This window comes from Macadamia integrifolia, chromosome 5, assembly GCF_013358625.1.
Source record: "Macadamia integrifolia cultivar HAES 741 chromosome 5, SCU_Mint_v3, whole genome shotgun sequence".
NCBI lineage: Eukaryota > Viridiplantae > Streptophyta > Magnoliopsida > Proteales > Proteaceae > Macadamia > Macadamia integrifolia.
Window position 1 is genome coordinate 20,379,675 of NC_056561.1, and position 24,784 is coordinate 20,404,458.

General features: G+C 37.1%; 1 protein-coding gene across 1 annotated transcript; it reads right to left on the bottom strand.

Moving 5' to 3' along the window:
* Positions 1-4,776: 4,776 nt before the first annotated feature.
* LOC122079751 (probable galacturonosyltransferase 4) lies at positions 4,777-9,577 on the bottom strand. The gene is made up of 9 exons (XM_042646461.1): positions 8,882-9,577; positions 8,733-8,767; positions 8,584-8,625; positions 8,358-8,481; positions 7,982-8,232; positions 7,021-7,292; positions 6,474-6,831; positions 5,818-6,393; positions 4,777-5,349 (listed from the first exon to the last, which is right to left on the bottom strand). Exons 1-9 carry the CDS (start codon positions 8,979-8,981, stop codon positions 5,074-5,076), a joined length of 2,034 nt encoding a protein of 677 aa, XP_042502395.1. The 5' UTR covers positions 8,982-9,577; the 3' UTR covers positions 4,777-5,073.
* Positions 9,578-24,784: the final 15,207 nt, after the last annotated feature.

Below are 24,784 nucleotides of genomic sequence, written 5' to 3' on the forward strand. Positions count from 1 at the left end.
CATTAAATCTAAGGGTGTCAATTCGGTACTGATATCGAAAATCGATACTAAAATTGTACTGAATTACCATATCGAATGAGTTTTAATTAACATTTATCTAAGGGATCGAGTTTCCCTGCACCCACGATAATTGAGAATCCATTCACCTCGGGGGGTAGGGTCTTCGCGGGCGGGGTCTAGTCTCTTGGATCCACATGGTGAATTCACCACTCGGCTAAGGAAAACTTTTTCTTTGTCTAATTGTTCCCTGTTTTATTCTCAAAAGTTATTTAATGTAGAAGTTAAAAAATGTTTTCTAAAAATTTGAAAGTTTTCTATGTAGTATTTATATGAAATAATAAGATTTATTCTCAACCCCAAGGGGGTAACAGAGTTGGCAAGGGACCTTCGCCTCGGGAAGCATGTGGTTCTGAGTGCTCTTCACATGCTTTCAGTGAATATATATCTATATATATATATATATATTCTCATTAAAAAATATATGTTATTTTGAAAAGACAAAAATGTAAGGTTACAACTTCTACGTGCTCCACATTAGTTAAAATAAGATTCTCCCTAAATTAAAACCAAATCAAACACTATCCCGTCCAATTTTCTAAACCAGACCAAATGCATGTTATTCTGCTTCGATTATAGCTTCGTATTCAGTTTTGGTTATCTAGGTTGATATCGTTTTTGTAAATCCATTTGCATTTGGGTTTGGAATTCGATGTGTAATGGCATTGAGGAAGATGAAGTGTAGAAAATCTTTGGGATACCTTAAAGGCTTAAACTACATTTAACATATTCAATACCATATCGGTTTCTATCAAATTTCTATTCGATTTACACTTTTATTCTATTTATCGGGGTTTGGAACCGACAAATCAAAACCCAACCGATTAATTTCAATTCGATTCTAAAAAATTAATTTTGATTCTAATATTCAATTTCAATTAACTTCTAACACCCTTAATCCATATGCCAAATTTAGTCATGCACGTCAACTTGAAGCCTATAGATCGAAAGAGATATAGGTTCAGCCGTTCAGGAGTTTTAAGCACCTTAAGGGCAAGAAAAAAGAAAAGCATAAATGAAATGGGATCTGGTGATGGCACAGAGATGGTTCCATTGCATCTCCAATTTTTCTATTAGAAAAGGAAGACTATTGAAAGGTTAAGTATTGGAATAATTGCACTATTGTAATTGGTACCTATGGTTTCAGAGTATTCATAGGTGAAATCGTTAGGGAGTTTTTTTTTGGATAAATGGTTAGGAGTCTAGAGAACTCAAGGGTCAAGACCTGTGATTGACTAATTTTGGAATTCGGGTTTACGTATTATTGGGGTTATTAACTTGGTTCGTCATCATTTAATACAAAGTAGACAGAAGACTCATTAATTATAACCCTTTTGTAACATGGAAATTTTAGATGTTAGAACCATAAAAGTTGGGCAAAATCATTGTCTATTGTTGGAAAAATTCCCTGCAGGTTTTAAAAGCTTTGGTGGACAATGAGCGAATAAGGCAATAAGAGTCTACATTGACTCTCTTGTTTCTATAAAAAAAAAATCGAATATTGACAGAATAGCCCGAATACCTAAATCTGATTTCAATTAGTGATTTAAGGGTTGGAAGAACTCTGGACACATATCTTAATTCATGAACATATATTCTTAAATCTTTTCAATCCTTGGATCACAAATTAAATGCTCAATTAAATGTAATTTGTTGGTCGTCAACTATTTTATTACTACCTATGGTTTGAGAGTATTCATAGGTGAAATCGTCAAGGAGTTTTTTTTTGGGATAAATGGTTAGGAGTCTAGAGAACTCAAGGGTCAAGACATGTGATTGACTAATTTTGGAATTCAGGTTTACGTATTATTGGGGTTATTAACTTGGTTCGTCATCATTTAATGCAATGTTGACGGAAAACTCATTAATTATAACCCTTTTGTAACATGAAAATTTTAGATGTTAGAACCACAAAAGTTGGGCCAAATCATTATCAATCGTTGGAAGAATTCCTTGCAGGTTTTAAAAGCTTTGGTTGACAATGAGCGATTAAGGCAATAAGAGTCTACATTGACTTTCTTGTTTCTATAAAAAAAAATCGAATATTGACAGAATAGCCCGAATACCTAAATCTGATTTCAATTAGTGATTTAAGGGATGGAAGAACTCTGGACACGTATCTTAATTCATGAACATATATTCTTAAATCTTTTCAATCCTTGGATCACAAATTAAATGCTCAATTAAATGTAATTTGTTGATCGTCAACTATTTTATTACTACCTATGGTTTGAGAGTATTCATAAGTGAAATCGTCAAGGAGTTTTTTTTTGGGATAAATGGTTAGGAGTCTAGAAAACTCAAGGGTCAAGACATGTGATTGACTAATTTTGGAATTCAGGTTTACGTATTATTGGGGTTATTAACTTGGTTCGTCGTCATTTAATGCAATGTTGACGGAAGACTCATTAATTATAACCCTTTTGTAACATGAAAATTTTAGATGTTAGAAGCCGCGAGACAGGCGCAGTGCCGGATCATGTCCCCAACATCTAAACCACAAATGAAAGAGACTTGTGCTTCGTAGCGCCAGTTGTTTTAAGTGCTTGATGGTTTTCCGGAGAGAGAGTTTATCTTTGTACTGGCTGGGTGATGACTAGGCACTTTGCTATAGTACCTGAGACCTGAGTAACATCTGTAATTCTTTGGTGTTGAAATGACTTTAATTGGGTGCGTCGCCAGGGATCTTTTGGGTAAATTTTTTTTTTTTTAAACTTGAATATGAAGACCCTCAAATTTTATTAAATAAAAAAACAAAATAATAAAAAAATAAAAGGAACATGACTGACCTTATTTTAACCCAAAAAATACAAATCACTCTGACCTTTTTAAAATTCAAAAGGAAAACCTGTAAAAGAGAAAATATTACATTTTAAAGATTGATAATCCTGTTTTATCTTCCCAAATAATGTAACTAATATTAAATAAAAATATATTATCACTACGAAAAGTCGAATTTATAGTACATTTACAATCTTTTAAACAGGCATTGTTTTAAACTTTTATCCAGTATCGGATCAGGTATTGGTTCAGTGGTCACCTCCATACGATACCTACACACATCAGCATGGATTAAACCCATATTGAACAATTTTACCTCTGATATTTTCCAAAAAAAGAGGGTGGGTTTCTGACTCTGTTACAATTGATACATACCGTTCCTCCACTAACACAATTCAAGATCGGCACAGTATCGGTGGCTAGCGATATGTATCCATCGTTAGTAGATTGTCTATACTCTATATTCTATACTCTATACCGATACTTTTTTACTTTTTACCCTTCAATACCGATACCATGTAAACAAGTAAGAACAGGGTAGTACCGAAGAGGCCTGGGCGCTCAAATCAAGCATACAAGTAACACTACTACAATAGGGTAGTGGGGCACTCAAACCAACCATCATATCTCTCACGCACAACTTCCCACGCATCATGCGGTAGTTCCAGATTTAAGAAATACCCCAGACACCTGTCAGGCCGTGACTTTTTTTTTTTAAAAACCTCTGTACCTTCGGTGAAAAACAAAATAGGTGGGGCGAAGGCCCTTTTGGAAATAATTAAGACGCCCAGGCAGACCAACAAACGCCTAGCAGACCCACGCCCCTTATTAGCACCAATAACGGAAGGGGTAATTATGAATGTATGATGATAATGGTGGTGGTCCCACATCTCTCTTCGCACGGAGACAATGGCTCGTCACCACGTGAAGACCAACTACCGGGCTCCAATAAAGTGATTTGTTCAATGAAAAAAATTTAGGACGATGCCCCACCCCGCAAGACACAGCCTGTCCCATCACCCCATCCTACCCTACCCTACCCTTACCACTCCCTTAACATTTTTTTTTTTCTTTTTTCGCCGTAAACCCCCTCAACATGATTTTTTTTTCGTTAAAATGTTACATACAAAGCTCATATACCACAAAATGACCAATTTTGCCAAATCGAAATTATATACCTTCCTAGTCCAATCCTTTCGATGGTACTGATCTTATGAACATAATGAACTTTATGTATGACCATGGAAAAGGAATTCCTCCTCCACCCCTGTGAGTATATTCCCCCCTTTGCCTGCTCCTCCACCCCTGTGAGTATATTCCCCCCTTTGCCTGATCCAGTCGGACCAAGTGATCTAAACCCGATGGCCCTGTGCCTGTTTAAAATCTGCCTTAATCTGCCTTGAAGAGGATGTGTGTGTCAACAGTCTCCCCACAACTGATCTATTACGCGGGTTAAATGTGACCACATAACCAAGGTTTAACTTGAACCTGAAAACCAGACAGGTTCGAGTTCCTCATTAGCCAAAAAAAAAAAATCTCTAAAACACCGAACCCAAGGGAAGATATGCAAGCACCCTTTATCTCCACCGCCACCCATCTATGTAACCATTCAGTCACACCCGCTCTTTTTATGCCACTAGCCAATAGAAACCTCTCCATCTTTTATTTGAGAATCTTGTCCCCTATATAAAAGTGATGGGTAGAGCAAATTTACCAGGCTCTCTTGAGAATCCAATCTGCTTTACACAGAACCAGCATCCAAAGAACTCAAACTGATGATACTAATGCCTTAGATTAGTGTCAAAGAAATTGTAAACATTTTCCACAGATTCTCTGTTTTGATTGTTATAAGTAGAACAGTCCGATTAAAGACCCCAATGAAATGCAACAAAATTGGAAAATCCAACATTAACTATCAGATGTACAAGAACTCAAGACTGGATGAAATAGACTGTAATTTTTAATCACTACTCTCTTAACTGTTGAGACATGTACAAATATAATAGATGTGCACTTCTGCTGTGATGGTAACAATGATGGCAACACAAAAGATATCATGAACTGGGCCTACACAGTTATTACATTCTTCAGAAGGCGTGCACAGAAAGAATCAAACAACTCGGCATTGCTTTTGGTTAAAAAAGAACTCAATGGTAACACAGATCTGCAAAAGAACAATATATCATACTGATGTGGGAAATGCCGGGCATACCACAATGGAGCCATTTGATCAAACTATGGATTGATGTTGCATTCTCTCAAATATAACTGATCATAATCAACGTATTTCGTCCAGTAGCTTCGGTACTTGGGCATGCCAATCTCAAGCCATGGTTTCATGTTTCCATTGTAGTGTACAACAGCCGCTCGCTCAATATCCTTCTGGCTAACATTTGGGTCGTAGCCAAGGCCAAGAACATGCCATGACCGGTCAAGGGGAAAAATGCGTCTCCAAAATGTGATCAAACCAGGTGGAAGCGTTCCTAGCTTCCATAGCTGCCTGTCCTGATTCTGCAAAAAAATTAATGGGCTTCAAAATTTAAGCGAATGAGAACATTGAATATTATTGATGAGTGAACACTCAAAACTAATTTGTAGGCAACGCCATACAATAGCATGCTTGCAAACTAATGTCAAATATTCAAAACATGCACCAGTACTAATGCAAGTTTTTAAGCACCAAACGGTAAGACTCGAGAGATTACCAATAATAAACATTTGGATAGGGAGGTCAGACGAAACAAAGTGTTTCCATGAGAAGCTGGGTGAGTTCCTATCAATTTTTCAGTTTGATGTTTTACAACAAATAGAGACTTAGATCAGACATCACTTTAAGTTTTGGAGACCCAAAAAAAAAAAAAAAAAAAAAATCAGGTGCCTAGAAGGTCTATTGGAAAAAGAATCCACAGAAAAATTCTTAAAGAACAGTCCAAATTTAGTCATTTTATACAAGAGCCATAAAATCCATAGATTTCTTACCAGCTTTTGCCACCCATGGTAGACTTCTGTTATGTTCTGCCTCTTCCATTCCTCCAGATCAAAGATATTCATTCCATATGCCCATCCACAAGCATGGGGATCAAAATTTTTAGATATTAGAGGATTTGAGAAGTTGAGATAGCGATCGAACCGGTGGAAACTTTCTCCACAAGTCTCAACCGCACCATTAACCTTTCCTTTCAGATCCAGTGACCAAAGGGCAGAGAGGTCCTTCTTCACCACTATATCATCATCCAAGAACAGTACTTTGTTTAGCTTTGGAAAGATGTTTGGCAGGTAGAAACGAAGATGGTTTAGGATGGATAGGTATTTTGGATTCCGAAATTTCAAATTTGAATCAGAATTTGCACGGTGAGTTCTGAAGTAATAATCTATCATGGATGGAGAACCAAGTTGCTTAAGAACTGGACTGTAGCTTGAATTTAGCCATGTAAATTCTTCAATGTTCTGAACCTGGATAGTAGCACTGCCTGGTGGATTAGCTAGAAACCACATTCTCATTGCTGCATAATTAAGCCGATCAGTTACAATGTGGAAAACGTGATTTTCTGGTTCCTGGCCAAAAAGAAAAAAACACCCTTATTTGCAACTCCTTTTGATTAACCATACAAAGTTCTGCTACCTACTACTCTTACCTTGGCATGAGAAATGGTCGAGTTTACAACCACGGCTGCTGCTAATATGTTGTCTGAGAACAAAGCATAGTGGTACAGCCTCGGGTCTTCCAGTTTCTCTTCATTTGGAAATTTCTGTTGGCTAGAAGTCAAGGAATAGTACTCGGTTGAAAGTCGAAGTGGAAGGCAGTGAAGGCCTTTAGGGAGTGTCTTTGCAGCAAGCTGTGTCAAGAACACAGTCTGCTTCTTGTGCACTTTGAGCTGCTCTTCTGTTGTGTGCAGTACAGCACGAAGTTTCTTTATTACTGCAGCACAGTCATCTTGAATTTGCTTCCCTCTGGCCAATGTTTGTTCCATTGCCTTCATTTTATCGTAGGCACTGGATCATTAAACCCAAGAAATGGTTTAGATAGAAACAACGAACAAGAACATAATCCATTTAGTAATTAGATAAGAAATAAACAGAAGAAATATAACCAGAAGACATTGCGTTTAAAGCAATACTCAAAAGAACACACACACACACACAAGCACAGATCCAGCTATGTATCAAATTAAGAAGACTTACTTTCGTGGTAATTCAGAATCCTTGGATGCATCACCAAGTACTCGCTGAACTTCTTTCATCCGTAACCGGAGATCCCTTACAATATGGGGGTTGTTTCTAATGGCACTCAGGCCAAGGTACACCTTCGCCCTAATCAGTTGATCTTTAAGATGCCGAACTCGAGCATCTGGTATAACTGCCTGGTCATTGTGTCCCACACTATTGGTCTTCATATGTTCTTCTCGATCAACCTTGTTAGAAGCTTTACCAGAATTCTGCTTATTTTTATTTTCCTAGTACCAAAAAAAAGAGAAGAATTTATGTGCACTTCAGGTCTCAGGTCTAACTGCACTTTTACCCAATCTCATTTAGAGAGTTCGCAAGAGTTTTGTTTCGTTTGACCTAGGCAATCAAATGAGATCAAAATTTTTACTATAAGCACAGGAGGTAATTGTGAAATATTTTCCGTGATGTTGGAATGTGTTCAACAAATCCAATTCTAAACACCAAGAGTTTATGACCCAAGGGAAGTTTCAGAAAACCGAGGATTAAGCAAACAAAAGCCCGGACAAGAATCACATCATGTGCCCCTAGTACCTTTTGATTGCTATTCGGCTGTTGATTTCAAAATTTTATGACACCTTCAGAGTAGTCAATTCAACCCAAGGGTATACCCAACTATTTGGCATTCACTGAATGAATCACACCCATGCCAATCTATGTATGACCATGTATACAAAAGATGCAAGGTAGAAAATTAAATAACTGATAGTCAAATGTGGAGTATGCTTATTTTCTTCCATCATTTAGTTGACAGTGATACATGACCGTTTTCCAGGGAAATAAAAACAAATGATATATTATAAGTCATTAAACCTAACCATGAAATACTTCTTCATAGTAGACACGTTTCCGCTTTCCAGGTGTAAACTTGGAAAAAGCAACCAACGAAGAAAAAAACAACAACCAGAAGAAAATTTACCATGTTCACCAAGACATTATTGGGCATCTGCAGAGATAAAATGGGTTTGCGTTCCTTCCCCGTAGCCTCAACCTCTTCTCTTCTTTCCTTTCCACCAGCTGTGTGAGGATTCTGCAAGCTGCCACTCTCATTTCCATCTTGCAGTCCATCAGTTACCAGCTTGATGGGGTTTCCTTTTCCCGATTGGTTTCCATCATCAGTCGCAGATAATACCCTGGTCTTATGCTCCCCCGAACGAACAATTTGCAACCCTGTAGCAAACAAAACAGGGAAAATTTACATCAAAATAATGATATTAATTATCAAAAAAAGAGGCAATTTTGAGGTGCTTCCTATTTCAGAAACCAAAGCCAAGTCCATTGTCTCAGAAGATTACCATTTGAGGATTCTGCAGTTCGATCGGAGGGCTTTCTCCTGGATCCATCAGAATTCGAAACAGCACTGCTGCCGTTAACCGAATAAAGAATGCCAATCGGTTCTTTCAAGTTAATCGATGACTCCTAGATAATTTATGGAGAAGAGGCAACCATAAAAAGGATAAAGATTAGGAACTTTCATTACATGCATCTCTGAATCTTGGATGGTTAGAACCAGGAGTTTACCTGAGGAAGCAGATTCAATTTCCTTATCTCCCCACCGACAGCCTGAAGAAGAATACTAGAAATCAACTTTGATGACTTCCACCAGAGGATTAAAAAGGAAAACAAAGGGAAAGTCAAAATAGAAATCTCAGGCAAAGAAAAATACTCACGTGAGTAGAAACATCTTCATCGAATCCATTTGTAGCTGTGGAAAATGTCAGAGAAGATACACAGAATTAGCGATAATTAAAACCTTCCCTCTCGCAATTGTTGTGATATTATAAAAGAGAGAGAGAGGGAGAGAAAAAAAAAAACTCACAGGACAAACTCTTAAAGCTTGCAAGTCTATCGGTGTAGAGAACAATAGGAGCAAAAACAGTAACGAGAAGCAAGAACAGAACGGGCTTTCTTAACATCATTTTTTGCTTGTCACAGCCGAAAACAAAACACCAAAAGAACACCACTTCAGTAATTCTGCGTCCGCTTCTTAGCTTTAAATTCAAAGAAACGCATTCAACGCCGACAGCCAAGAAACGCGTCCAAATACACGGTACATTCCCGATAAAAGCCACACATCCGCCCAAACTCCATCAGAGATCTGCAATTGCAAAGCTGTTCATTCCCCAAAACCTGAAACCTCAAACGGATTCCGTATTTTCGCCAAAAACTGGAGAACGAAATCTCCCAATTCCTTCTGATTCTTCCTTTGAGAATCAAGCTAAAAGGGCCGAGAAGCGAAGAACACCTTTCGGAAGTGGAAAATGTGATGCTCTTTTCAAGGACAGAACCAGAGAGAGAGAGAGAGAGAGAGAGAGAAAGAGACAAGGGTTACATTAAAGAAACCCGCTTCGAGGAGAGGAAAGGAATAAGGAGAAGATAATGATAAAAGAGGGGGTAAACCGCTTTCTATCTTCTCGATCGATCGAGAGAGAGAAGAAAATAAAGAAGGGAAAGCTAATTAGCGCTCTGTGTTCATAATTGATCGTCCATAATCCATACCTCCGTGCTTACCTCTAAGTATGTAAAATACTGAGTAAAAGAAGTACAGCTAAATAAAAAATAATAAAGGGCAAACAGATCCTTGTGAACTGTGACGTCGTACCTATTTATTATTTTTGTGGTGACGTGGTCTTGATTTGCTTTTCTTAGGTCAATAATCCCATTACCCCGTTACAAGTTTAAATTTTAAACCCGGGGATTGACCTGGACTGCCATGTAAGATTCGATCAGATTTCTAAATGGGTGGTCTCGTGTCCACGTCATCAGAGTGATTATGCCCGATTCTTCTGCATTTTTCTAAGGATATGGGAAAACCGTCCTCTCTACAAAAATAAGCTGTGACAGTACATAGCTTGGTTCTTTGGTTTTTGGTTATGGGAAAAGGTGGGGTTGGATACATTTGCCGTGACCATGGTTGTTTGCCAGTCTTTGCAGTCTTGGTGCCATTTTTTAATTCATTTATCGTGGGTGAAAGCTTGCGATTCAATCGGCTATGCTTCAGGTTCTTACTGAGGTCCGTCAAGCACTCGAGCGGGTAATTCTGGGATCGGATGATAAGGAACCTGTTGTTTCCTATTTACAAGATAGTGCCATGAAGTCACCTTGCAAATCAATCTCCTCTACGGATTTTTTCTTTCTTTCTTTTGAGTATTGTAATTTTATGTATATTTTAAAAAATATTAAATCATAATGAGGGTTCTCTTAATGACATGTATGATAATTTAACTGTTTATCAAGATTGTTATGTCTATATAAATAAATTTTTTCTCTTTCTATCTCCTCTCCCTAAAAAAGTCTCCTCTTCGACTTGAATATGTGGGTTTGGTTAGTAAGAAAATAAAACATAATAACAATAATAATAATATAAAAATTTTATCATTGATTTCATCATTATTTTTAATGTAAAGTTTTTTGTATGACCTTGCACACAGCCATCATATGGGAGTGGAAGGCTACAGCATTTACCTTCATCCCTCATGCAATAGTTGTGTGCATGGTTTGCATCACGTACGGTCGTACATAAAATCTTTTGCCAACCTCTTATCTTACTATATATGATAATATGTGCTGGCGCCTCCCTTGGTTGGTCCTCGCATTAACATTGTGGCAACATAACTATGTAGTGATCTCCAACCCTTGTATATATTTTGGGAAGTGGTTCTTTGTCCAGGAGCACGACTTACATCAATGCTCCTTGTATTTCTCTCCCCTCTCCCAAACAAGGGCATATATGCCTTTTCATAGGAGAAGGAGAGAGATTGATTCCTAGGAGTGTTGGCATAGTAACACTATCAATCCTTGGTAGAAAATGACCTCTCTACCCCGAGGAGGTAGGCAAAGAGCAAGAGGTGCTATAGGTGCCCTCCACACTGGGTAGAAAATCCTTTATTTATATTTTTATAGGAAGAGGGTTCTCTAAAAAACAACGTGGTCATTAGGCAAGCGTGGGGATCAGTGGATTCATATGCAGAAGCATCAACAATAGTGGAATTTTCACCTTTTTCACAAGGGGAGGGGAGATCATTTTGCCCGCCCTTGTGTATAGATGTACAGGCCATTGCTGCCTTCCAAGCTTATTTTTATATTCATTTTTTTTTCCAACCAAGCACATCCTAAATTATTGATCCCCAGCCCTAGTAAATCATATGATCCGCCCATTAACTGAAAAAAGTTTAAAGGATAATAAAGAGGCTTCTAAAAATTGAATCAAATTGGCCGATTATGATTGATCCTGACCCCTCCTATCTTGCCTGAATCATATGAAAAAACCCTAAATGTATGGAATATGCCAATTTCAGGGTCGATCTGATCCAATCATGTCAATAATGATCTAGATCTTACTTATGGTTTTTAAACCCTAATTACATCCTTCGAGTTGAATGTTTATGAGAACGACGCTAAACAATAAAGAGTAGAGACAATGTCATTTTGGTTATTGAATATATTAAGGAAAAAAAATACTGTTTTGCTGCTTTTGTATATGTTCTTTTATATTCTCATATGATAAAAAGTGGGCTCGCATTAACATTCTCTCTCTTTCCTATTCAAACCATATGTACCCATATTAATGATGTCATTTTTCAAACATTCATTGGTATAGCATGCAAATTCTTACTTACACTTCAATTGTAAGAAACACTTACCCATTTATAATGGCAAGAGATTGCTACTTAAACGTGTAACTTTTGCATCGGTGCAGGGGCTAATGAGAGCACATATGTGGGCATCAATAGTGATGGAGTTTTGTGATTTTATATGGGGCGATATGCCAATTTCGTACACTATTGTGTTTGAATGCAGGGGCCATATTTCGCACACAAAAATCATTTTCCATTATATAATGGGACAAGGTTTCCTATCTAGGAGCGGCTCCCGCTCTACAAGCACAAAGAGTACGCAATAACTACCGTGAGGACATGCCCCCTATGTTTGGGTTCAGGGCTACTATGGACAGAATCACTTACCCTAACTAATACGTGGAACCATGGAATCAAGTATCGGTATCAGATCGGTATCAGCTAAGACCGATCCCAATACCTAACCGATCCAGAGATGGGTATGGGTATCGTCTTGGGTATCGGATATTGATCTGGATCGGCCGATCCGACCCTTTCCATTAAAAGAATAATTTCTTAAAACTTAAAATATAAGAGAAAGAGAGAGATCGATCTACGGTTTCGAACGAATTCTTCTCCGGAGGGTTGCTGAATTTGAATTTAGAGGAGTTATGGACGGCTTTCTCCACCTCGTCAGCGATCAAGGTGATGAAACCCTTGAGGAGTTCCAAGGGTTTTGGAATTTCGCTGGAGAGAGAGAGAGAGAGAGAGAGAGATGGGAAGAGTTATTCATGTTGTGTTGTTCCTTTTCTTCCTGATCAAGATCATGGAATTGGGTGGTTGCCAAGCCAAGAACTGGCACAAGAGCGTAAAAGTGAAGAAATTAGAAGAGAAGTCGATGGAGCTAAACTTCTACTTCCACGACACCGTTAGCGGAAAAACACCCAGCGCGGTGAGGGTGGCGCAAGCGGCGGACAGTCAGAAATCGCCAACCCTCTTCGGCGTTGTGATGATGGCTGATGACCCATTGACGGAAGGACTAGAACCGACATCCAAGGAGGTGGGTCGAGCGCAAGGGTTGTACGGCTCAGCTGGTCAATTGGAGCTTAGTCTCGTAATGGTCTTGAACTTTGGTTTCACTAGTCTATAATGGTAGTAGCCTTAGCATTCTGGGGCGGAACCCAGCGTTGCATCCGGATTTTTCTGATTTTTTTTATTTAAAAAAAAAAAAAATTTACCGATCGTATCCGATATCGTGACCGATCCGAGAATACTGTACGATTTTGATCCTTAGCTAATCCTTGACCTATCCTTACTGATACCGATCTGTATCGTATCGATTTCAGCTGTGATTGATACCAATTTTTAATACCTTGCACGGAACTGAATAATTACAGTAGAAGGGATATTCATGTTATTTCGTAAATGAACAACTCACAAACAGTTGGCTATACAACTATACTAATTTTTTTTTGTAGAGAGTTACCTAACCAATTTATGTGAACACCTTCGTAAGAAATGAATTTACGAGAACAACCCCATAAATAAAGTTCTCTTACCATATAATGATATAATCATGTCGGTAGCTCAATGTTTTTTTTATTTGGTAACGGTATCTCAATGCTTCCCTTGCATACAAAAGAGGGAAAAAAAAAAAAAAAAAGTGTCGGTAGGTGAAATATCTCTGAAAATATCAGGACCCAGTTTTGTACCACGGAATCAACTGTCGCACTGCTTTAATTGAGCATTGAGAGAAATTGGTGGTGCTCACTAGATCTAGCATGGGAGGCTGGGATATTAAATTATATGGTTAGCATTAAACTTTAAAAACATAAAATCAGGTATGAGATTGATCTCCATTGAATTCAGGATTTTAAAATAAGGAATTGAAATTTACTCAGTTTTGGATCTAGATCTCTCTAATCCCTCCAGCAGGCAGTTGAGTCTTGGGGCTTATACGTACCGTAAGACCCTCTCAACCATCAAATGAGTGTTGGAGGGTTGGAGAGGATTCCAAATACCTTAATTTTGATCAAATTTTGTTTTGAGTAGGTGAGAATAAGTTAGGGAAAAAAAAAAGTGTCGGTAGGTGAAATATCTCTGAAAATATCAGGACCCAGTTTTGTACCACGGAATCAACTGTCGCACTGCTTTAATTGAGCATTGAGAGAAATTGGTGGTGCTCACTAGATCTAGCATGGGAGGCTGGGATATTAAATTATATGGTTAGCATTAAACTTTAAAAACATAAAATCAGGTATGAGATTGATCTCCATTGAATTCAGGATTTTAAAATAAGGAATTGAAATTTACTCAGTTTTGGATCTAGATCTCTCTAATCCCTCCAGCAGGCAGTTGAGTCTTGGGGCTTATACGTACCGTAAGACCCTCTCAACCATCAAATGAGTGTTGGAGGGTTGGAGAGGATTCCAAATACCTTAATTTTGATCAAATTTTGTTTTGAGTAGGTGAGAATAAGTTAGGGACTAATCAGATTCTTCTTGAACCCTAGAAACACCATTGGATTACCCACTCCAAAAACAACAGGATTTGAGATTGAAATTGATTTTGCCTAATCCAATTTCAAATTTTCCATACAAAAAGATCAAGGTAGAATACTTACAAATGATTTTAAAATGATCATTTTTGTATAAAATATAGGGAAATTTACCACGCCACCCCCTGGAGAATGCCATAATGTTAAGACCACCTCCTCTGTTTCACCAAATTATCATCAGATCCCCTATCGTCAGTTACCGTTAAAGAATATACCATAGTTGCTGATGTAAGCAACTATATTTTACTTTAAATACCAAAATGCCCTTATTGAATTCAAAGTACCAAAAATACCCTTACCAAAAGGTAATAGTTATTTACCCAAATCGATAGGTTTTCGACCCAATTCGAAGACCTAATTTACCATCTCAAATCGTCGCTATTGAACCACCGACGATCGTTCATAGTAGCGGTGGCAGCATCAGCGACGAACGACAGCGACCTTGTGGCGACCCGAAGGACCTCGCGACGACCCGCAGGACATCAAGGCGACCAGCAGGACATCGCGGAGAGTAAATCTATGTTTCTTCGTTGGAGTTGCAGCTTTAGTTTCGAGACTGAAGTTCTACCAGGTCAGACGGAGTATTGGGAAAAAGTTCAAGAGAATGTTTGTTTCTTTGGTTTTTTAGGGTTTAGAATTGTTTGGTTGAGTGCTTATGCTAATCGGCTCCTCTACGGCCTCTGTTATGGTCCTTCCTTCCTTCCTTCCTTCATTTCACTTTTATGGTTTAATTTTGTTGTGTCTCGTATCTTGATGTGGAATTCTTTCAACGCTTTAGTTGAATTATGCCTTGGATCATTCTAGTTGGCTTTGCAACATGGGTTTTATGGTATTTATCTGAAATCTGGGAATCTGTATGAGTTTTAGTGAATTTGTGTTTCCTAAGGTGAGTATGGGGTTTGATATTGTCATTAGAAATGTTAGATGATCATATATAGTGTATTGCCTACATCTTAGGATTTGCTAGCACATGCATAATATTACAATTTAGATAGTCACATGGATTCAAAGTTAACTAGGTTGAAACATTAATCTTTATGCTTTCAAACTTGGAAAATTTTTCAAAATAGCATAAAAGCAATTGTGTTTGGCAAAATGGTCAAGGTTTCCAGTTCAACATGTCTAATTTGTCACAACATCATGATGTCTGGTCAAAATCTTTGGAACATGGTCAATTACTATGATATGTTGAAGCTTCAATCTCAATGGTGGATACTTAAAGATTTGACATTTGAGTGTGATTGATTGAATTGGGGTGTGCTGGTCATGTGGACTGGCATTGGCATGACAGTGACATAGTTAAGAGTGGAAAGAAAGCAGTGTAATCTAAGGTCCACCTTAATAGCCTTTGTGGTTTTGGTTTTCAGTTTCCCTTTCATTTTCTTAGTTTCAGTTTGATTCATAGGTTTGATGAGCTCAGTTAATAGTTTCCCTAAACTTGCCAAAATTATAGAATTCATTTATGCTCTCCAAAATTCAGAGGTCTAAGGAATCTATGGTTCTAAATCCTTTGCTTTCATATCCTATTTTTGGCTTGTTTCCCAATATATTGTCCAATTCACACCCATCTATGATTTAATTTGAAATTGTTAGAGAGTTGGACTGGACAGACCATGTTGGCATTGGGTTATTTAAGGGGCCATCTTGAGTGAATTGAGTAGACAGCCCACAAATGTAGTTGATGAATGGGGGACCCTAAATGGAACCAACTCATTTTATATTATTGGTGGAGAGTTTATCTTCTTCCATGAGACATTGCAAATTCATTTAATACCCATTTCTTGATAATGTGTCATATACATGAATGATTCTTTTTTTTTTTTTTTTTTTTTTTTTTTTAAAGGGGGTGCATCTCAAACATCAGTAGAGATGAAGCTCTAGGTGGGGTGGCACCTTTGGGTTCTTTATTCTTTATAATCTGGTTCACTGTTGTTTATTTTTTTATTTTAACTTTCTATTGATATCGGTTCCTTTTATGCTTACTTTTGCTTATGGTCTTACTTATGATTTTTACTATTCATTTCTTAGTTTTCATTTGTAGGATGGAGCTGTTTACGATGTATTACCATTATGAAGGGACGATTGATCATAAGCTAATTGATAGAGAAAAATATGGATACTTTGACTTCTTGTGTGATGTTTATAGTACAATACTGGGCCACATCCCATATGGGATGTCTATCAAGTTTTCTAGTCAAGCTGTACTTACAGGTGATACAGAGAAGATTGATATATGGAATGATGAGTCTCTAATGCAAGTGTTCTCTATATTTGAAGAGGCGAGGATCATCAAAGTCTATGTATCAAATGTTAGGGTAATTTACAGTGTTTCTTCCAATGTGACAATTGATGACTATCCATTGAAAGTTTTTGGTAGAGACACTCCAAGAAGGAGACAGAGAAATGAGATATAGGATTTTTCTATTGGTAATGTGTCAGTCATTGATCTAGAGGGTGATACAAATACATTGCCAAAGAAGACTGTTTGGATGGGTGGTTCTTCAGGTATTAATGTAGGCAGGAGTGGTAAAGGGAAATCCATTCTAGAAGAAGAGGTTCATGATGTTCATGATGTTTCGGATGTTCAGGATGTTAAGGAGGATGTAGTTGTGGAATTTTCTAGTGGAATTGATGGTAGTAATTCTGATTCTGAGGACGAAAATTGGAAATTAGGAAGTGATGATGGGTTTGAAGAACATGACAGTAGGAGTGATGAAGAAAGGGAACTGACTGAAGAAGAAGTGGAGGTTGCACTAGGCGATGAAGTAACTAATGATGATTTATCAGATTATGACTCTGATGAGTTCCATGCACCACAAGTCAGTACGGCAAGAATGGTGTTTGATGATCAAGGCAAAGTGAAGATAAAGGATGGCATGATTTTTGATGATGTAGATCACTTTAGGAATGAATTGAAAGAATTTGCAATCCAAGAGGGTTTTCAGTTGCTAAGATTGAAAAATGAAAGGACTAGGGTCACTGCTGTTTGTGTGGAGAATGGTTGTGAGTGGAGGATTCATGCTTCCCCTATTGAAGATAAAGTGACTTTTATGATTAAGTCATTTAATCCTAGGCATACCTACTCTAGAAGGAAAGATAGAAATCTAGATGCAATCTCAACATGGATAGCCTAAAAACTTGGTCTACAACTCAAGGCAGATCCCGAGCTCTCTACTAAAAGTATAAGAGCTATATTGTGGAAGGAGTATAAGATTGAACCAAGTTATAGGCAAATTTGGAAGGCATGAGTTATTGCCAAAGAAACTAATGAGGGTAATCATGCCAAGTCATACGCCAAAATTCCAGAGTATGGAGAGATGATTAGACAGACAAACCCAGGTTCTGTGTTTACGCTATAATTCATTTCTAGAGATAACATGTTTGCTAATCCTGTTTTCAAACGATGCTTTATTTGTTATGAAGCCTGTAAAGTGGGGTTTGTCAATGGTTGTAGACCATTTATTGGGCTAGATGGATGTAATTTGAAGGGAAAGTATGGAGGCATTCTACTATCAGCAGTTTCTGTAGACGGAAACAATGGATTGTTTCCACTTGCATTCGCAGTTGTGGAATCTGAGTGTAAAGATAGCTGGTTGTGGTTCCTCGACAACCTATATATTGCATTTCATTCTAGCTCAGATGGCATGGGATGCCTAACATTTATGTCAGATAAGCAAAAGGTATCACTTGATGACTTATATATATGTTTTTTTTTTAATTCATATACTATGTTTTTACTTGAACATATTGATCTCATTATTTTCTTATGTGATGCATAGGGTCTAACTGAGGCAATACGAGAGGTTTTCTCTGACTCAAATACCGGATATTGTTGTAGGCACCTGTATGCCAACTTCAGAAGCAAGTTTGCAGGAGATAAGTTGAAGTCATTATTTTAGGCTACATCAAGGGCTTACAGAGAAATTGAATTTAAAGAGGCATAGTCTGAGATTAAGAGCATTAGAAAGGATGCACATGATTGGTTGAGTGCAAATCCTCCCAATTCATGGTCCAGATGGGCATTTGACCATAGAGCAAAGAGTAACCATATCACCAACAATATGACATAGTCCTTCAATAATTGTATAGGACCATATAGAGACAAACCAAATTTATATCTCATCGACCAACTATGGATTTTATTGATGAAAAAATTACACAAGAGGTTTGAGCAAGAATGTTCGTATAAGGGGAGCTTGACACCAAATATTAAGAAGAAATTGGATGTCATCTACCAGCGATCAAGATCATGTGTGGCATTATCTGCGTGTTACAATGAGTTTGAGGTGAATGATGGGGCTTCGAGGTTTGTGGTCAACTTGAATACAAGGAAGTGTGGCTGTCAAGTGTGGGAAGCAACTGGGCTACCATGTAAACATGCAACTTGTTGTATTGCGTACAAGAGGGAAAGAGTTGAAGATTATTGTGATAATTTTTAGTCCCTTGGTAAATATATGCAAGCATACGAAAACATGATACATCCACTTCCTAATATTTCAGAGTTGGAGGATACTAGTATTATGGGTGTGGTAGAGCCACTAGCTCTGAGAAGGCAACCAGGGGGACCCAAAAAGGTTAGAAAAAGAGAGGTTGGTGAACCAGCTACTGGGGAGTATAGGAAGAAGTCTTCTTCAGTAATATGTCAAAGATGCAACCTTGAGGGTCATAATAGGACATCATGTACAAGTGGTGCCGTTAGAATGAAGAGGAAACGAACATCTAAACAGAACATGCAGGTGCTATTTTTATGAATTAAAACATTCCTAACTGTTTTTACTATGTTCACATTATCTTCACTATAAATGTGTTTCTCTGTTTTGTTTGTTTGGCAGAATCAAAATATAGTGGGCACTTAAACTAATGTCAATGTTTCTCAAAGGACTAGATCACATAATGAAGCAACGGACCAAATGGATAGTGTTCAAGCATGGAGAAGAGCAAGAATGGCAACAACTCATGCAAGGCGACATGAAAAGGAAGCAATGAAGTTGCAAATCAATGATTAATTTTGGATAATGAGTTGTTATTTTAGGTTATATAATAGTGAATTTCTTTTGGGGGGCTTAGTTTTATGTATTTGGTGGAAGAATGTAAATTGGATGTAGATGCTACTATAGTTTGTTTTTTTGGAGAGCAGACAGATGCTTCTATTTTGGATGTAGATGCTACTTTATTTACTTGGTATCCCTATTATATTGTACAAGTCAATTGATTTTTTGATATCCTACTAGTATATTTGATTTTCCAGATGGGATGATGTAAATTGTAATGTTTGAACAGGTGAAATGAATTTGGGATTTCTGTTAATGGAACAGGTCTATGATGTCCAATTTTTTTATTAATACTACCTCTTTCCTGGGTTCCAAATAGAGGTTTCTGATGTAGGTCTCATGGCCACCATAGACTAAGATACCATTTGTCTATGGTAATTCTGAGTGAGTTGATGATTGAAATCCTATGTAATTAGAGTCTAGTAAGCACACATCTAGAGACCATGTTCATATGAACTAACACAATTAATTGGGCTCTTCTAATAGAATAAACTGAAATTAACAGCTTTGTAGGAACCACAGATAGATATACATAACCACAGGCACATTACCAATAGAACTACTTCAATACGTTGGAGGGTGAGTAATATCCACGCTTTATGGAAGTATAGTTCTTCTATGTCTGATTTATGGTTCCATTTCTCATCCCATGCCTCATGCTTTATTTGCCTTTAATTCCACCCCCCTTTGATTTTACAATCCTCTGTTTATAATGAGAACACAAATTCAGTATTTGTTCCCTAAAAATATGTATAATTATCCATAGAGAGAAGAGCCTTTTCTGTATAGGGGAAAGGTATTAACAGATGATCCTTTCTGTTTTGGCCATGTTGAAGAATAACATGGCCAACCCAGATCTTTTAGACCATCCAGGCTGGATTGTGTAAACTGTTACATGCCCCCACATCATGCTATAAACCATATTTTGTATTTGACTATTGCCTAGTCATATACATCAATATTTCAACATTCTTAATTTGAAAAAAGGCTCAAAGATGGGAGTTCTATTTTATCAAGTGGGAGAGGGTTATCTCGATGAAACTTATTGCATTAGTAGATGATATGGAAATCATGTGGTCTTTGTGAAATTCACATAAGCTGCCATATGAAAAGATTATTGGTGCATTTAATTTCTTTCTTATATACTTATATAGGTCTTAACTCCTGAGATATTGATTCTTTGTTGCTGATTAGTACCAAATATGAATTAGTAACCTGGAAATTAGGCTCGTTCTGTTTGATGATTTCTTAAGAAGGTTACCTCAAATTTCTAACTGATTCCGAGAGTCTATTCAGTAGTGTATTCTCTGCCTTCTCCCAGTTTTATTTGATTTCTTATATCTTCCAGGACAATATGAGGCCAAGTATCTTTAAACATAATTCTTATCTACCATTTATCTAATGGAATGTGCTTTTCCCCTTTCATTCTAAAGTTGTTCTATGATAGACCTATATCATCAATGGCAAGAGAGCTAGCATAATGCTGAACATCCAAGGCTCAAAGTGATATACCTGCAATCTCAGAAGACATCAACTTTGGTACATGAATTAAATAGTGTAGAAATTATCTAGAAGGGGGAAGAAACTATGTTCTTTTATACTAGCTGTGGTGAGTTAGAGTTTATGGCTTGAAAGAAATGATAACATTTCTAAGTCAAACTGAGAGATATACACAACCACAGGCACATTACCTGATGTGCATTAGGAGAAAATTGAATAATTCAACCATAAAAAATCTGATGTGCATAAAATTTGGTAGATTACTATAATCAGTCAATATAACAAATATGCGAAAGTTGATCCAAATTTGGACAGATTCAGAGTATAAAGTAATCATATTAGGACTAAGAAAGTAAAAAAACTGCAGAATTCAATGGCAGGTCTGTGGGATTACATATCAGAATATAGCAATATAATAATAGGCAGATAAAGGAGTTAAAACAACTATTCAATCAAGAAATCAGAACCACATCTTTCTTTCCAAAACATAACAAGCGTTCCTATCAAAGTTAAATCTAGTCTTTTAAGTCTAGCTTGTTCACTGCTTCTAGCACATCTCTCATCATCCTCGTCTTGTCCTCAGATTCTTTAATTGCACCGTTCAAATATCATTTAATATAGTCTGTTGATGGGGAGGAGATGATGAAGTTGAGGTTTCCGAACATTGGGTCCGAGGTGGAGTCTAGTCAATGTTGGAACTTGTGCTTGAATTTGGCATCCATTCGAATATTCGACATCCTTGACTTCCAACCTGAAAGACAATCAGTTCTACGAACATAAAGAAATAAATACTGATAGGTATGTTAATTATACCAAAAAGTCAAAAATTCATACACCATTTGATTGGGGACAACACCAATAGTATCGACCATAATTCGCATTTGTCTTCACAGTTCTTACTTTACACTGGCCTTTACCACACTTACAAATCCTAAGGTGGTCAATCCACATGAAGAATGGGCAGTTCATTGGACATATGAAATATTTTCTTCTGAAATGCGATCCTGACTTTGATGTGAAAATTGAAAACTCTTTACCACACACTTCACATGTAGCAATGACGCATCCAGGCACCCTTGACATCATATCTACATTTATATTGGTACTCAGAGAAAGTTAAGAGTTTTATATCAAAATACTAAATTGGAGTACAAAATGTATTGAGACTAGATATCATATATCAAGTGATTGCTTATTCCATGAGCATCATGTGTCATGTTTTGTGAGGAAAGATAGCAAACACTGTTTTGGTTGGGTATTATATGTCTCACACATCTGTGTGCAATTGTTAGCTCTTTTAGGTAAGTACAAGACTTTGGACTTTGCTAATTTGCTTCCCTCTATCTGCTGCAAGACAAGTGGGAATATGTGCAAAAGCAAGGAGTAATTTTAGATAATGAACCAGCCATGACCACTGATCTAATAAGAAACTATGAGACATCCATTTCGAATTGAAAAGAAACTATAGAGACTAATAAGATAACTCATCAAAATTTTCATGTCAGCTCAAAGAGACCATGTTCCTATATATTTTAGTATCTACAGATAGCAACACAACACAGATAAAAGAAAATGATACAAGAAAAGAAAAGAAATTCATTAAATAAATAAAAAAAAAGATTTCAAACACAATGATAAGATGCGAAAACAAAAGGGTCCAGTGTAGTTCTGAAACTCAAAAGCTTCTACCATTGCTTCCCCCTCTCATGTAGTTGTGAGCCTTAATTTCAAACAATCCAACAACCAAACCAAACTCAAAAAAATGCACCAAAAAAAAAAAAAAAAAACCCATTCTAGAGAAGATAAAAAAAGAAAAGAACTTCATCCATCTAGCTCACCTCAACGAACACATATTAGAGAAGGATTTAACATGTGTCAAACTCTATTCGTACTTTAAGATCACAAATCTCTATTCAAACCCTATTCATATTCTTAACACAAATCTAGAGAGAGAGAGAGAGAGAGAGAGAGAGAGACCTCGCCGACGACTACAAATCCCTATTTCAAATGCCGGTGATGGATGAGAATGAGAGTGAGATAAAGAGAGAGATACTTGCTGGTGATGAACGCGCCGGTGAGAACGAAGGCTGAGTTTGATTTCTCTCGGTGAAGGTAAGTGATAGGTAATTTCCCTAGGTTTTTTAATGGCTAAGGGTTAAAACAATAGTTTTTTAGTGGTAAGGGTATAATGGTCATTTTTCCTCCACACTTAACATTGACTGATGGTAGGGGATCAGAAGATAATTTGGTGAAACAGAGGGGGTGGTCTTAACATTATGGCATTCTCCAGGGGTAATAAATTTCCCTAAAATATAATATAATAAGAAAGAAATAAATTATAACATCACCATAATTGCAATACATCCAAACACATGGACCATCTGTAATTTGTTGGAGGTTTTTCCTTTTTTTGATGAACATTTCTTGGAATATATTACTGACAAACACATTGTCCATAACAAAAATTTATGCACTTAATACTACATATTTCTTGGGAGTATTCTCTAAATCTTCATATGACCCAAAAGAGGAATAATAAATGAAATTGAATATGACATTAAAGAAAAATATCACGTAATCACAGTCAATATGGAAAGAATAAGGATGTAGGGTTTTGAGAATTTGATTGGGATTGGTCGATGGTATCACAATTAACCTTGATTCTTCACTTAAAAGATTATGCCAAGTTTGTAAGGCAAGGCAAAGAATCAAGAATGTCTGTGTGGTTGTAACTTGTAAGTGGACTCGTGAATCACAATTTCAATGACCAATTTTTAGTCTATTAATCAGAAAGTAAACAGAGAATTAGGAATTACCTCGATGTAGCTTTCTTCACAACGGAATGGATCTGGTTACACCACGAGTTGATCTGCACGAACAGCGATGACCGAAAGGTTGTGGCGATCTTGCTAGGCAATATTCCACCATTCAAATCCAAGGATTGCAATGAAAATCTCAATTGGGAGAGACATAAGAGAATGTAGAGAAAAAGATCTCTTGAGATTATATCAAAACTTTAATTTGCTTTGTGACCAAAACCCTCTTGTTTATAGAGAATTGGCCATCGTAGTGAATCTATGATTACCTCAAGTGGACGACCCACGAAGAAACCGAATCATAACCCAATCCAACCCAAATTAACTAACATAGTCTTCCGGGATCAAATCATATTAATGATTAAACAATTAAAGTTACATAGAAAAAATTACATAACATGCTAAGTAAGGAATTCCCAGTTAATGATCTGATTGTTTCCCTAAAAGGCTAAAACTCAGATTAGAGATGTAATATTGGTTGTAGCTATTACCTTCTATTTTTTATGGTATTGGTGGTATTTCAAAAGCTTGAATCCTAATCCTCTTAAAACTATTCATTTGATCTTGTATCATTTCTGTCATTCTAGGGGTTTCCCTTGTTGATGAGTATGGTTTTGTTTGCTTGCTTTTAATTCAGTAATTACGATTAGAAAACTGAAAAGATGAGCTGATCATCTATTTTCATATATACTTAAAATCGCGTGTAACTTTTATGAACTCTGAATCTACAAGGAACACACAAGATTCACAAATCAAAATCATCTTGCAAAAATTCAACAAGGCTGAAAGCAAGGACAGAAAGAAGAAACCCACATCTCCGAGATATGGTCCCACTTCTAAGCGACGTGGCGACAACGTTGTCAGTGTGGGAGTTCTTTCGGACGGAGGATTCGAAGGGCTTCCCCAGTTGACAAAACATCCCTTCCAGAATTTTCAAGCATGTCAAAAAAAAAAAAAAAAAAAAAAAAAAAATGAAAGTATATGGGAGTGGGACTGATTCACCTAAAAGGGGAAAGTATATGGGGTTGTGATCTCTAGGCTCTCGACCGTTAGATCGGAATAGGGATTGACATTCTCACGACCTCACCAATATCCATGAACCCTCAGGCCAATCCATCCGGCATTCCAATTTTCCGGTTTCGGGTGTTCGGGTCAATTAACTGCACGGCCCAGATGAACGATAAGCAACGAAAATCATAGATACGAGTTCTATCGTATACATATCCACCTCTCTCTCTTTCA